A 16779-nucleotide genomic window follows, 5' to 3' on the forward strand; every position below is an offset into this window, starting at 1 on the left:
TGCTCATGTCCCTCAGACCCTGTATTCGTAATTCTGGCAAAAAGAAGACTTTTGGGCTTTAGCTGAACACATTGTGTGAATAGATGAAAAGCAAAGATCTTTATGTAAGAATATGAAAAAAGTTCAAGATATTATCTTGTGTGTATCTGATGAGCTATTCAGCAGAATATTTCAGTCAGGGCATTGTTGGAAACATTGAAATGCAAAATGGCGTCTTAATTGTAACCAAAGGGCTGACATCTGTTGTCTACTATTCAGCTATAGTTGATATATCATTTTTGTCACACATTCCTAAGTTCATTTCCTCTAAGACATGTTTATATTTTGACTTGAGTTCTCAATGTCTCATCAGAATGGTGTAATGTGTGTGTTTGTGTGTGTGTGTAGCATGTATGTGATCCCACGCCTCTATAGATCAAGTATATTACTGTCTACAGTTCACGTATCAAATATGATTGTCGCACTCTCTGTGTCAAAGATATTTTGAAATGATGTAAATGTTGATTCCCACCAAAATTCGAATGCCTTAAATTGTTTCATTGTTTTGTTTCCTGAGATGAATATTAAACGGATGGAACAAGTCGGGCCCTAGACTTTGCTTACTCTGAACATCATCGGAAAACTGCTTCTTCGGCCGGCGTGGTGCGATGAGGTCACTAACAAATTGTTTTCTGATGTCTCTTGTGAAAACATCCTTTAGCTAGCTTTGGATATGTCCATTCTGTCCATTCGAAATTGTGTGAAACTGACCATCAAATGGGAGACGAGACAGGCCAGTTTATGAGAAGTCGTTTCGGTAAAGCCGTTACCAGTTGAATTTGAAACACAAGGTTTGTGATAGGGGATTATGTTTGATGTCAGGTTGAGAGTTTCATGCAGTATCCAAAGCTGGCAGCAAGGTCATGTGAGCCGATTTGGAAACCAAGGGTTCAGATTTGCAAAGCATAGGGTCTTCGTATGGCATCAAGACTAGGCTCAAAGTCTGTCTGAGAATTATACTTTAAGATTGTAACATTGTGGCTAAAAGCACTGTTTCTAATGTATGCAAATTATAACGCAATCTGTAAATGAATATTGATATTTTCTTCTGCAATATATGAGATATGTTATTATGAACGCATGCATGTGTCCGGGTTTTGACACAAGGAGCTACAAACTGAATCTGTTTTCATGTTATATACACCTGTCTCCCAAATGTATTATGTTGTTTTACTTTGTTGGAGGTTATTCTTTTGAATAACCTCAACATGTTCAAAGCAATACTGCTAATGATCTACTTTTTTGAGATTGTTTTATTGTTCCATTATCACCCAATCATTATGCATGTGACAAGATGCTGTTTATATTCCATGCAAATTTTCTAAACCTACTACAGCTGATGCTACTGACTGAAAACTATTTCCCTTTTATCACCTAGCCTGTTGAAATTAATCTATATTTTTAGAAATTGTTGACACAATGCTGTGGTATGAATCCGTAAGCAAACAGAATTACATCGGAGAATTTTCATGTTTGACATGTACTATATTCTTGACAACCTGTGTCATTAGTGGAACACCTGAGTTGATTTGAACTTCCGAAAAATGCCTAGAGTTCTTCCAAGTGCGTGTGTTGTTGTTGACCTTTGTCTAAACCCGGACGGTTGAGTCGACTGATTCTTCCAGGATTGGCGATGACAAGAAGTCTATTTCATGTCGTGCTGACGCCCTCGGACGCCGGACGCTGTTATATGGCAATAACCTGTATTTAGTATTAAGGTCTATTTTCGTAATAGATCCCTTTGTATAAGGCTTGTCCACTGCTGCGAATTAAATTTATTTTCTAAGGATACAACCTTTGATATTGAATCAATCATGTTTCCATTTATGTGTGCATTTAGACATTTTTTTCCCTCCTGACTTATGGCATGGATGCCAAAAAACCAACTGTTTCCAAAGGTGCATTTATTGTCTAGAATCTCAAATTCTATCGTCTTTTCTGTGTGTCTGTAGATGGGAGTTACCTCCCTTTAGTTGTGATTGGAGAAATTGTTGTGAGAGAATGCCATAAGTTCTCGTGTTGTGTGTGTCTAGTTTCTCTGTTCATACAAAGGCCACAAGTCCTCGGACATATTTTCCTATGTGAAAATTGGTTGTTACAAATTTACTTGGAAGACATAAGTCCTACATCAAGTGCTTGAAATCATATTTTACATGAGACCAAAAGTGCTTCGAAATTTTGTATTGTTATGGCAACTACAAGTTCTATAATCTGCTGTGCTAACATTTGACCAATCACTAACCACGGTCAAGGTATGCTTTCTTCAAAATCTAATTATGGAATCAAAGAGTCAGTTTTCAAAATTATGTGTAATTATTATAAACATACGTCAAAAGTTTGGCCAAGTCACAGGACTGTTTCTAGAAAACTATTCAAGTGTTATGAATATTTGTTTATCAGCAGCTTCAGTGCTGTTAATTTGTTGTCAAGATGGTAGTATTTGTTCTGTTGCCCCAAGAAAACCACAAGAGGTCAATTTTCTCTCATTGTCTGCGGTTGTTAGCGCTGCTAACATCAATCCAACCAATGACAACGCGAGAAACTGCCAAGTGTATATTTTGTCGAAATGTCTTCCTGCTAAGTGTGATGTGTTCCTTAGAATTCTGTATTTGATGGTGTGCAATTATGCTAGAGAAATGTACAAGTTAAGGTTGTATTTTATCACCGTTCTGTTCTATAGTAATGTGTATATAGTGAAGACACTTGTTAGTCTTTGTGTTACTGTAGCTAAACTGATTGAGTCAACACGCTTGTATTCCCACGATATTGCCTCGATTGTATCTACTTAATGATCGCGCACTTGTTTACTCCTGCCGTCATCTCCAGGGTTGTATTTTTCGCCATGAGTGTTGGATGCGGCTCACTCCACTGTCTGTTTGTCTTCATAGTTTTTGAGTTCCGATCAGTTCTACTGCCGCTGCTGCTGCTGTTGCTGCTGCTGCTGCTGCGTTGTTCTGTCTCCGAGTATTTGGACAGGAAGCTAGTTCATTCCATATTGTCTCAAGTTATTTTAGAATTTATTTAGTTGTTTAGTTTTGAGAGCCTTTGTTATAGGTCTTATTGTTTGATGCCCCGGGTGATGCTAACATTTGTCGTCTGTTGTCATGGTGATATACTCCCTTTGACGTTTTGCAATGGATATGGTTTTGGTAATTAATCTTTACTTATCTTCAACATTTGAAAAAATAATCTTTGAAAAACTTATACCTGTTTCAATATTTTCATATGAAGTATTTAAGTATTTTTCTTTTTTTGTGTAATTTTAGTTTAAAGGTTGATCGATGTCATGACAACAGAGGCATATGTTTTGTCAGCATGGTGGTTTATGTGTTTTTTTACCGGTGTGTATTGAATTATTCTAAACTGTAGACTGTTCCAATGAAACATCCTGCCTCATTCCTCTCTCACTCACTCTCCAAAACACATTGTCTATATCCCTGTCGCCAGTCGATCCAATTTGCACACAGTGTATGCTGAAAAGTAGCCATGTCCCTTTATGACGATCTCATCTTTTGTTGCCCATTGCTGTTAAATAGCATTTATTTGATATGGTGCTTCAGAGTATGTATATATTATACACTTTATTCCATTATGTTGGCCACAAAATGTAATACTTATTGAACCCAGGGAGAGGGAGAGAGAGAGAGTTCAGACTTGTGAAACTATTTGGATATAGCTTGCACATTTCTCATGTAAACTTGGGAAATTAAGGTTCTTTGACACTGGGTTGGTCAAGGGGAGACAACTCCTGTTTGACAGATTAACCTTGGTTAGTGAGATTATGGAATGATGAAAGCAGGTCTCGTTGTAGCAGTCTACACAGACGTGGCCATGTTTAGTCCTACCTCACGAGGAACTGATTTTAATGAGTTAGTTAATTTGTTAAGTCTGTTTTTTATTCTGTTCGAGGACCCGTTGCAGTGGATGTGTACATATCAGATTTGAAGACTTGGCAAACAAGCCATTTTTTTTTGGGCTTCTAGTGGATGCTTGGTCTTGTATTGTTATGTAGATGTTCGTACAACCAGTTGTAAGTTGTCACGCAATCTATGTGTAGATGATAGTTCAAAATAAAGAGTACATCTGAAAACTACTTACACTTGTGTTGTTCTTCAGAATCAAAATGAACCATTAACTGTTGTATTGTCATTAGATGATATCCACTTGGTGGGGTACAGTCAATAGATGACACCCACTTGGTGGGGTACAGTCAATAGATGACACCCACTTGGTGAGGTACAGTCAATAGATTACACCCACTTGGTGGGGTACAGTCAATAGATGACATCCACTTGGTGGGGTACAGTCAATAGATGACATCCACTTGGTGGGGTACAGTCAATAGATGACATCCACTTGGTGAGGTACAGTCAATAGATGACACCCACTTGGTGAGGTACAGTCAATAGATGACATCCACTTGGTGGGATACAGTCAATAGATGACACCCACTTGGGTACAGTCAATAGATGACACCCACTTAGTGAGGTACAGTCAATAGATGACATCCACTTGGTGAGATACAGTCAATAGATGACACCCATTTGGTGAGGAACAGTCAATAGATGACATCCACTTGGTGGGGTACAGTCAATAGATGACATCCACTTGATGAGGTACAGTCAATAGATGACACCCACTTGGGTACAGTCAATAGATGACACCCACTTGGTGAGATACAGTCAATAGATGACACCCATTTGGTGAGGTACAGTCAATAGATGACATCCACTTGGTGGGATACAGTTAATAGGTGACATTCTCTTGGTGGGGTACAGTCAATAGGTGACACCCACTTGGTGAGGTACAGTCAATAGATGACATCCACTTGATGAGGTACAGTCAATAGATGACACCCACTTGGGTACAGTCAATAGATGACACCCACTTGGTGAGATACAGTCAATAGATGACACCCACTTAGTGAGGTACAGTCAATAGATGACATCCACTTGGTGAGATACAGTCAATAGATGACACCCATTTGGTGAGGTACAGTCAATAGATGACATCCACTTGGTGGGATACAGTTAATAGATGACACCCACTTGGGTACAGTCAATAGATGACATCCACTTGGTGAGGTACAGTCAATAGATGACACCCACTTGGTGGGGTACAGTCAATAGATGACATCCACTTGGTGGGGTACAGTCAATAGATGACATCCACTTGGTGAGGTACAGTCAATAGATGACATCCACTTGGTGAGGTACAGTCAATAGATGACACCCACTTGGTGGGGTACAGTCAATAGATGACATCCACTTGGTGGGGTACAGTCAATAGATGACATCCACTTGGTGAGGTACAGTCAATAGATGACACCCACTTGGTGGGGTACAGTCAATAGATGACATCCACTTGGTGGGGTACAGTCAATAGATGACATCCACTTGGTGGGGTACAGTCAATAGATGACATCCACTTGGTGAGGTACAGTCAATAGATGACACCCACTTGGGTACAGTCAATAGATGACATCCACTTGGTGAGGTACAGTCAATAGATGACACCCACTTGGTGGGGTACAGTCAATAGATGACATCCACTTGGTGGGGTACAGTCAATAGATGACATCCACTTGGTGAGGTACAGTCAATAGATGACACCCACTTGGGTACAGTCAATAGATGACACCCACTTGGTGAGGTACAGTCAATAGATGACACCCACTTGGGTACAGTCAATAGATGACACCCACTTGGGTACAGTCAATAGATGACACCCACTTGGTGAGGTACAGTCAATAGATGACACTCACTTGGGTACAGTCAATAGATGACATCCACTTGGTGAGGTACAGTCAATAGATGACACCCACTTGGGTACAGTCAATAGATGACACCCACTTGGGTACAGTCAATAGATGACACCCACTTGGTGAGGTACAGTCAATAGATGACACCCACTTGGTGAGGTACAGTCAATAGATGACACCCACTTGGTGAGGAACAGTCAATAGATGACATCCACTTGATGAGGTACAGTCAATAGATGACACCCACTTGGTGGGATACAGTTAATAGGTGACATTCTCTTGGTGAGGTACAGTCAATAGGTGACGCCTACTTGATGGGGTAGTCAACAGATGACATCCACTTGGCAGGGTACAGTCAATAGATGATGCCCATTTGGTGAGGTACAGTCAATAGATGACATCCACTTGGTGGGATACAGTTAATAGGTGACATTCTCATGGTGAGGTACAGTCAATAGGTGACGCCTACTTGATGGGATACAGTCAATAGATGACACCCACTTGGTGAGGTACAGTCAATAGATGACACCCACTTGGTGAGGTACAGTCAATAGATGACACCCACTTGTGAGGTACAGTCAATAGATGACACCCACTTGGTGAGGTACAGTCAATAGATGACACCCACTTGGTGAGGTACAGTCAATAGATGACACCCACTTGTGAGGTACAGTCAATAGATGACACCCACTTGGTGGGATACAGTTAATAGGTGACATTCTCTTGGTGAGGTACAGTCAATAGGTGACGCCTACTTGATGGGGTAGTCAACAGATGACATCCACTTGGCAGGGTACAGTCAATAGATGATGCCCATTTGGTGAGGTACAGTCAATAGATGACATCCACTTGGTGGGGTAGCTGACGCCCCCTTTTTGGGGTACAGTCAATTTCTGCTGCTTTTAAGTTGTGACCTGGTGATGCAGCTGATGCAAAGATGAACACTATATTGCATGCTTCAGTGAGTCACATGCCCATACTGGTTTTAGCAATATCATGGTGGGACACCAGAAATACCTGTACATACACACATTGTATCTTTAGGGAATTGAAGCCGAGTTTTTAGTGTCATATGTGAGAGATCGAGAGACAGAGACAGAGACAGACAGACACAGAGAGAGAGATAGAGAGAGAGAGAGAGAGAGACACACACAGACAGACAGAGCGAAGCAGAGACAGAGAGAGAGAGAAAGAGAGAGAGAGAGAGAGAGAATTTTGAAGGTTGAGAGACTTTCAAAGGAATTAGATCAGAACAAGCAGTGCATCTTCCCACATGGAAATATGAATATTTATTTATAATAGTTTTACCTAACCAGACTTTTCTGAAAACCAGAGTATGCAAAATGGCAGTTCTGCTGAGCTGAGTTCTGAGGGAACACTGACATCTTGATGCTCCTCTGACAATTGTATCTGCAAAAGTGCAGTTGTAAGGTGCCTGCCTGTCATACTGAAGACCTGTGTTTGATCCTGGGTTGGTTGAGATACCTAAGTTTGGGTCCCAAGGTGGACAAATTGCGTAATATCCTTGGACAAAATACTTGGATTCACATAGTGTCAGTTCACCCAGTTGTGTGATGGCAATGAGTGTTTAACACAGCAGGGTTGTATGATCTCCAGGGTGTTGAACAAGTATCTGAAACTATGACAGTGTCCTATGACTATGGATAGTAAAGCAGGCCGTGAGTAGGCAATGTGCCTAGATATGAGCTCCAGATATGTGCACTATTAATGCTACTTTCTGATGACAAGTAGGTTCAGTTACAAACGCTCTGACGGGAGACGTTAGTCTACATTAGACAGCTGCAGCAAAAGTGCTGTCATGAGCATGTAGTTGTTGTCTGATATGACAAGACAACTGTCTTGTAAGACACCTTGTCATGCCACTCTGACAAAACAGGTCAAGTTGATTTAAGTCTGGTCAAAGGGAGGTAACTCTGCAAGCATTGGCTTCTGTTAAGCCTGAAGCCAAAACCAACAGAAAAATAGTTCAAATCTTCAAGTTTACTCACTTCTAAAAAGGTCAGATCCAGAAAATTTACACTTTTCTGTCAAATATTTAAATGCAGATAAAGTAAATCATTTCAAATTGAATAATTTCAGGATAGAAATTCGTTAACCACAAATGCTGAAAATGCTGAACCCTAAAAGCATGAATGAATGAGAGAGTATGGTTTAACGCTGCTTTTAGATATATTCCAGCAATATTCTGACAAGGGAGATCAGATATGGACTTCACGCATTGTATCATTGTAGCAATTGGAACTTAAGTCATCCGCATGACAGGTGAGTGAGAGAGTTTCATGATGCAGTCAGCAGTACTTCACCTATATGGTGGTGGTCTGTGAATACATGTAATTGTGTCTGGACCAGACAATCTAGTGACCAACAGCATGAGCATCAATCTCTGCAACTGAGAACTGATGACACGTGTCAACCAAGCCAGTGAAGCTTACCACCTGATCCCATCAGTTACTGGTTACTGAAGATCAGTTCTAACTCCGATCTTCGTTGGTTATCAGTAAAGTGATGATTCCAGCATTACTGAGCGAATTTCATTTATATAAAAATCAAAGCTGCCAAGCCCTCCCCAATCCCCCAATGTACAAACTAGCTACCCCCCACCCAAGTTCACGTGTATAAAATTGATGACCCCACTACCCCTCCACAACAAAATGGGTAAAATTCCTGTAAAATTATTATCACCACCACCAGCTATATATAATGTGTAGGATTGGGCATTTCTAGAGGGCAGTGGGCTTACTTTTCAATAATGCCCATGGGTTATAATGTGACTGAAGATATGCTTTAGATGTAATTTCGACATTTGGTATTTACTGTTGAAAATCAACTGGGATAAGACTGGCAGCTGACACCTCGCAATGCATGTACTTCGCACACGCTACCAGTACCCTGCACGTGCGCTTCCCATATTACCCGTCTTGTGAGGAACACACAGTTCATGCCGACAGTCTTATTCTACACAGAGATCCTTTGTAGCCTAGTGGATACAACCACCAAGCTGGAGAGTGAAGGGTTGCAGGTTCAAAACCAGCTGTCGGCACTATATATTGGAAATTGTCAACAGTGTCCTATTTCAAGATTGCATTCAGTGACAATAAGACAAGGTGCCCAGATAACGGCCTGGGCAGAGGGACATTATTAAGATAATGGCCTGGGCAGAGGGACATTACTAAGATAATGGCCAGGGCAGAGGGACATTATTAAGATACTGGCCTGGGCAGAAGGGACATTATTAAGATAATGGCCTGGACAGAGGGATATTACTAAGATAATGGCCAGGGCAGATTGATATTACTAAGATAATGGCCAGGGCAGAGGGACATTACTAAGATAATGGCCAGGGCAGAGGGACATTACTAAGATAATGGCCAGGGCAGAGGGACATTACTAAGATAATGGCCTGGGCAGAGGGACATTACTAAGATAATGGCCAGGGCAGAGGGACACTACTGAGATAATGGCCTGGGCAGAGGGATATTACTGAGATAATGCCCTGGGCAGAGGGACATTATTAAGATAATGCCCTGGGCAGAGGGACATTATTAAGATAATGCCCTGGGCAGAGGGACATTACTAAGATAATGGCCTGGGCAGAGGGACATTACTAAGATAATGGCCAGGGCAGAAGGGACATTATTAAGATAATGGTCAGGGCAGAGGGACATTACTAAGATAATGGTCAGGGCAGAGGGACATTACTAAGATAATGGCCTGTGCAGAGGGACATTACTAAGATAATGGCCAGGGCAGAGGGACATTACTGAGATAATGGCCTGGGCAGAGGGACATTACTAAGATAATGGCCTGGGCAGAGGGACATTACTAAGATAATGGCCAGGGCAGAGGGACATTATTAAGATAATGGCCTGGGCAGAGGGACAGTACTAAGATAATGGCCTGGGCAGAGGGACATTACTAAGATAATGGCCTGGGCAGAGGGACATTATTAAGATAATGGCCTGGGCAGAGGGACATTATTAAGATAATGGTCAGGGCAGAGGGACATTACTAAGATAATGGCCTGTGCAGAGGGACATTACTAAGATAATGGCCAGGGCAGAGGGACATTACTGAGATAATGGCCTGGGCAGAGGGACATTACTAAGATAATGGCCAGGGCAGAGGGACATTATTAAGATAATGGCCAGGGCAGAGGGACATTATTAAGATAATGGCCAGGGCAGAGGGACATTATTAAGATAATGGCCTGGGCAGAGGGACATTACTAAGATAATGGCCTGGGCAGAGGGACATTACTAAGATAATGGCCTGGGCAGAGGGACATTATTAAGATAATGGCCTGGGCAGAGGGACATTATTAAGATAATGGTCAGGGCAGAGGGACATTACTAAGATAATGGTCAGGGCAGAGGGACATTACTAAGATAATGGCCTGTGCAGAGGGACATTATTGAGATAATGGCCAGGGCAGAGGGACATTACTGAGATAATGGCCTGGGCAGAGGGACATTACTAAGATAATGGCCAGGGCAGAGGGACATTATTAAGATAATGGTCAGGGCAGAGGGACATTACTAAGATAATGGTCAGGGCAGAGGGACATTACTAAGATAATGGCCTGTGCAGAGGGACATTACTAAGATAATGGCCAGGGCAGAGGGACATTACTGAGATAATGGCCTGGGCAGAGGGACATTACTAAGATAATGGCCAGGGCAGAGGGACATTACTAAGATAATGCCCTGGGCAGAGGGACATTATTAAGATAATGCCCTGGGCAGAGGGCCATTACTGAGATAATGGCCTGGGCAGAGTGACATTACTAAGGTAATGGCCTGGGCAGAGGGACATTATTAAGATAATGCCCTGGGCAGAGGGACATTACTAAGATAATGGCCAGGGCAGAGGGACATTACTAAGATAATGGCCAGGGCAGAGGGACATTTTTAAGATAATGCCCTGGGCAGAGGGACATTACTAAGATAATGGCCAGGGCAGAGGGACATTACTAAGATAATGGCCAGGGCAGAGGGACATTACTAAGATAATTGCCAAGGTAGCAAGATTGTGTAAGATTTGAGGGATATTACGAGAAAAAAACGTCCCCTACGAACAGAGTGACGTCAGTGTCAGTTTATAAGAAAGCGCAATCCCAAATACGACCTATGTTACTTTTGATCAGTAACTCACAGCTGCAACAAGTTCACCAAATCCTGCACACTAAATTGTGGCCACTGACATAACTGAACAACTTGCCTGCCAACTCTTCACTAGTCTGCCACTAAGATCATAGAATCTACCAAGTCAATACACAAACAAAAACTGTCACTGTTGCAGATTTAATTATTCCCCAGTGAGGGAGTGAGTGACTATGGTTTTATGCCTGGGTCTTTGGCGGGTGATGAGTGGACCTAAAGTGTGCTTCTCACTATATATTAGGTCATCTCCTGTTTTCCCAGAATAACCGCATTTGAGGTTTTTGTTTTGGAGGGACAGTTTTTACTTTTTGTTAGTAGGACCGCTTCCCAGGGCTTACTTTTCCTAACTTTATATGAACATCAACATTCAAATGATACAAGAGTGTTTCAAATCAACTGAAAAATATCCTTCAAGATTGAACTCACAATACAAAGGTTTTCCGAAATGGAATTGGAACCACAATTCTCTCATCTGTAGGCCTATGTGACCTGTGAAGGTTCCGGGGTAGAATAGACCTTCAGCAACCCATGCTTGCCATAAAAGGTGACTGTGCTTGTCGTAAGAGGCGACTAACGGGATCAGGTGGTCAGACTCGCTGACTTGGTTGACATATGTTATCGGTTCCCAATTGCGCAGATCGATGCTCATGTTGTTGATCACTGGATTGTCTGGTCCAGACTCGATTATTTACAGACTGCCACCATATAGCTGGAATATTGTTGAGTGCGGCGCAAAACTAAACTCACTCAGTCACCCTACGCTATACCGCACGGCGAACAGGCTGACGTAGGTGGAGGGGTTAAATTATCTACTTATAGTTACTGTCATTAAATTGATTTTACTTGCGCTTCAGTTATTGTTATGTAGCTTCATTAAATGATCATCTATATTGTAATTACCCATCACTGATGGTATATATGTTAGAGAAAACACTTCTCCTCGGTTTTGGTAGACAATGTAAAACCATCGGGGTTGGGAAATCCTGGGATTTCCCTCCCCGTCTGGTTTTACATTGTCTACTAAACCCTCGCAGGCATGTTTTCTCCTATACTTAGCACACTGGCTGCCACCACGAGTAGCTACATTAGCACCAGTGTAAAACATGTCTAACCTCTTGGCAAACGGGCACACAAGAAGCCATCGCCTCATGAATTAACAAAGAACGCCAGAAGCCCTTTGTTTCTTGTGCCTATTTTGCCAACATGTGAAACTTGTTTTAATATACCACTTTGCCACTTTAGGATAACTGGTAGTGGCACATTTGACAAGAACTGATACTGCGAGAATACTTGTGATAGCCAGTCAATGTGTTAGCCATTTGGCTATCCCTCTTATTCCTCAGAGACACACACATGGCAGAGTCACAGTGTCTTCCTCCAGTGTGACACCATCAAACCACTGTGACCACCTCCCAGTGTCCACAAGCTCCTGGAACCACTTGGAGATGTACTGGGCATAACAACCTAAAACACACACAGGAACACTGAATGAGTACACTATGTGGAAGGTCTGCTTGATATGTTCCCCCAGGTTGTCATGGCAACAACCGACAACTCTGTAGGTGGTGAGAGGCTGCAAGGAGAGACAGTTCCCTGAGGCCTCATCCTCCATAGAATACCAGTAGATCACAGGATAGCCCAGAAGAAGTCCGAACAAAGAAGATGGATTAAATATATTTGTTTGCAAACAAGTCCTATTTTTTTTGTCATATATAATCTGTTTGTATTCCTGATAGGTTGTCTGGAGTCTTGACTTGTCATTCATTGATTCTGGTTGTTGTAACTCAAAGGAAACATCCACAACCTTCATATTGTCTAAACATGACACAGAGTGATGTCCCCTTAATGAATCCAAATTTAGAATCATAACATCCATCTCTATGGCAACAACACTCAGTGTGTTTTTCAGGAGGAATCTTTCTTTTGCCCTTTTGAGTAAGTGTTCCAGGCTCTCTGAATCTAGTTTCCCATAATCCCACAGTAATCCTGGTTTGAAGCCGGAGTCTACGACCAGGATATCCAAAATCATCTCTTGCCATTTCTTCACATGTTTACGTTTGAATGTCGCTTGAAGTAAATCTTTCCATTGAAAAATATCTTGTTGCCATGACATGGTGGACCTTGAACACAAAACAATTAAACACAGCCCAAAGATTAATATATGTATAAAAAAAATATTCAGATCACATGAATGATCCTATTTTCTTAAAGGGCATTCTCTGGTTACCATTCAAATGTTTACCCCTTTGAGTGAGCGAGCGAGTGAGGAACTTTTCAACCATTATGCTACCCCACTACCCTAAAACAAAATTAAATTGATTGGGATATAGTCAGTGGGTAGTCGATTAGGACATAGTGAGTCATGAACATTTTCCAGTTTACAAGAATGGCATTCTCTAAGATCTACAGACACATACACTTGCTGCATTTGGGCAAGAGGAAAAAACTGTAATTGGTAACGATGTTTGGACTAAGGTGGATACCTGAAGTAGCATCAGACTGTCTTGGGGAGCAGAAAGTTTTGTGAAAAACACCACCATGATTGTGGCTAATAAGAGAGGAGTTTGTCATCATGTATGTGAACTCTAGACAACACTGGAGCTACTTTTCATTTCAAAAAAATATCTTAGTTTGCTCCATACTATACTCAGTTGTATAGTCAGTCATGTCTTCTCTGAGGTGACTGTACCAAATATGTTATTGATATGAGTCTTACGAAAGCTCATAGGAACACTGGTTTAAGGTCGTATATGCACTGCATCACCTTTACCATGTATTTTGTGATAGATACTTGCAGAGACAATATACAGGTACACTTGTTGGTACACTCTGGTAGCCAAGTGGTTAAGTGTCCACTTGTCACACCAAAGACCCTGGTTTGATTTCTCACATGGATGCAGTGTGTGAAGCAAAATCTGATGTCCTGACGCTGATTTTGCTGGGATATTGCTAAAAGCAGCGTAAATCACAACTCCCTCGCTCACTCATCCTTCTCACCATACACACCGCACACATGCCTCCCTCCTTACCATGTAACATCCACTAGTTAAGAAAGACATTTTACTCTTCCTCCATGTATAGTGAAATTAAGCACATTTTCATCTTGAACTATTACAACACGGACCAGGACGTGTCTTTTCTAAGATGACAAATTTAATACTTTCGAAGGATGATTTTGATTATCAAACTGACATGCTCGGGGTGGTAGGGGGGCGACTACAAGACCTGCCATGCAAATGGATCTAAGTGTAATATACATATTTCAAATATCGGATAATAGGGGCCGGAAAATAGCTGAATTGGCAATGAATAGTTTTGGACGCTTGGGAGTCAACAATGTAATGACTCTACATGCAGAAGTCAACTCTTCTAGGTATACAGCTCTGACATCCCGTTTGCGGTTTATCTTTGTACGTACCTGGGGTATTCAAACACACGTGTAGTTTCACGTTTCCCCAACGCTTTGGTCCATTTAATGTTTACATGTCTCTCTTTGGGAAGCAATCTAAGGGAGGTTACTCTAATCACCATATGCAATTTCTATTCTGAAAGGATAAATACAGCCTGATGACTGAACTTAGGATCGAGTCCACTCTCAGCATACAACATGTTTCATATGTCTTGCGAGCGTCACGTTTTCCTTCAAAGAAGACATATAAATGTGAATATTGATGCAATATGCAATGCACAAAACGCCACAGAGCTTTTTGTTAAAAGAAAGGAAGGGTTATACAAGCATTTTGAAAATATATATTGTGTGAAAGTGAATCAGAACATTGAATATGTTTGAAGACGTTTTCCTTAGGTACAGACCCATGCAAAAAGTAAAAAATGTTTGAGAATGTTTTTACTCCACATTTAGCAACATTCCGGCAATATCACAATGGGGGACATCAGAAGTGGGCTACAAGTACAGTGTGACCAGAAATTATTGATTGTGCTTTTTGTTTTTTTATTTTCACTCATTACTCACGTATTAAATGTGAACATAACTCAAGATTCAAAGCGAAGTGAACAGTTAGTATTTTGTCAAGTCACCATGGGTAGCAATACAAGTTTCAGTTGCGGATGGGCATACTATTGATCAAAGAAGTTAGAATGTCGTGATCCATGCTGTCCCAATATCGTACTACCACTTCTTTCATTTCAGCAATATTTGTCAGATGTTCCTTATTGGGACTTTCCTTCATAAGTCTCTAATCTTTTTCTTTTGGATTTAGATCAGGACTATAGTTTGGCCATCTAATAATGTCATACTTTTGGCCTGTGAATGCTTTCAACGACGTTTTTGGTCGTTGCCCTCCTGGAAAATCCAAACTTTTCCATAAAAACACGAGCAGATGGAAGATAATGTCCCTCGAGAATATCTGTGCAGCGCTCACTGTTCATATTCCCACTAAATACACATAGGGGCGTTGCCCCTAACACGGATGAGTTTGTTTGGTTCAGAATTTCAGTGTAATAGGAAACAGACACACTGAACTTTCATCTGAGAAAATCACTTTGTCCCAGTAAAATATGGTATGCTGTAAGCACCAGTTCAACTTTGGCTTCTTTTGTTCAGGTTACATGATCGGTGACGGAATTCCTCGACTTTTCGGCCAATCCATTGCATGCCGCTCAGTTGTAATTGTCTCTTTACAGACAGAGACACTTCAACTATCTACCTGTACGTTTTCTAAACTCCTTCGTTTGTTTCTAGAAACAAGCCGCCTCCTGTCAGCAACGGTCAGTTTTCTGGGCTTACCTGGTGTTCAGTGCCATATCCATTTGTAATGTGGCCAAATCATTGTACTAAAAAATAATAGCGACGGTCACTGACTCATCACCCGGCCATTTGAAAGTACTTCTGTGGTAATGTACCCCGTGGATGTGATATCTACTTACGACGTCAGATATTACTCACATGGTCGTTATATAATATAGCTTTGTTATAGTACCTGTCATAGAGAGTTTATATCCCGTTGTGGGATCTGATCAGGACCACGCACCTTCGAATGCAAGGTCGGACGCCTTGTGAACGTGACCACTCGTACAGGAAATTTGGATTAATGGTGCAGTTTTGGGTATGGACTTAGTTCTCTGGGTAGGCCAGGCGAATTAAAAACGTTACGGTATATTCAAGAATATCTCAACCCCCACCCCTTGTCAACACAACAGCCACCTACCCCAAGTACACCCCTCGTCTCTGAAAACCATCTGTGGAGATAGTGAATTTGTCGGAACGTATAAAATGGAGATATCGAAAATGATGTATACATGGATGGCTTAAAAGTCGGGCCAAGAAAACAAACAAGTAAGCAAACAAATAAACAAACAAAAACTAGCAAAATGCTCTTGGTTCTCACAGTAATAAATTTCTAACTGGATGCTTCCCAGCGAGCACCATTAAAATGAGTTCAAAGTATGTCACAGTCGACATTCAATCGTGCGAAACGGACTAGATAAGGGGACATAACTCGTGGGGTATTATTGGGGAAAGACTCCGATCACGACACCTCCTCATGACGAAAGCCCGCCATTGAATGGTTACAGGTAACCCCCGCTATACCAATAAACCAAACCTCATAGATCACTCTGTAAAAATTTGAGTGGTATCCTGATATCTTGTCAATGTCTCCATACAAGCTGAATTTTACTATGTCAATATGGCCATACAAAGCGTGAAAGTAGATTATCCACGATATAATGTGATTCGTGAACACTCGCCAATTTCCGCAGACCTGTAACATTAACGAAATGACACGAAGTGTCACGGACGAGTACGCTGCATTAAGTTGTCAAACCCCAATAGGTGTA

General features: G+C 41.4%; 1 protein-coding gene across 1 annotated transcript; it reads right to left on the reverse strand.

Moving 5' to 3' along the window:
* Positions 1-12156: 12156 nt before the first annotated feature.
* Positions 12157-14491, reverse strand: LOC137261627 (UPF0739 protein C1orf74 homolog). Its single transcript, XM_067799406.1, has 2 exons — positions 14399-14491; positions 12157-13100 (listed from the first exon to the last, which is right to left on the reverse strand). Exon 2 carries the CDS (start codon positions 13091-13093, stop codon positions 12320-12322), a length of 774 nt encoding a protein of 257 aa, XP_067655507.1. The 5' UTR covers positions 13094-13100; positions 14399-14491; the 3' UTR covers positions 12157-12319.
* Positions 14492-16779: the final 2288 nt, after the last annotated feature.

The sequence above is a fragment of the Haliotis asinina genome, chromosome 14 (genome assembly GCF_037392515.1).
Source record: "Haliotis asinina isolate JCU_RB_2024 chromosome 14, JCU_Hal_asi_v2, whole genome shotgun sequence".
Taxonomy (NCBI): domain Eukaryota; kingdom Metazoa; phylum Mollusca; class Gastropoda; order Lepetellida; family Haliotidae; genus Haliotis; species Haliotis asinina.

What these genes read in the sequence shown, in the direction of transcription:
- LOC137261627 (XM_067799406.1), bottom strand. Translation starts at nt 13,093, where the DNA reads ATGTCATGGCAACAAGATATTTTTCAATGGAAAGATTTACTTCAAGCG.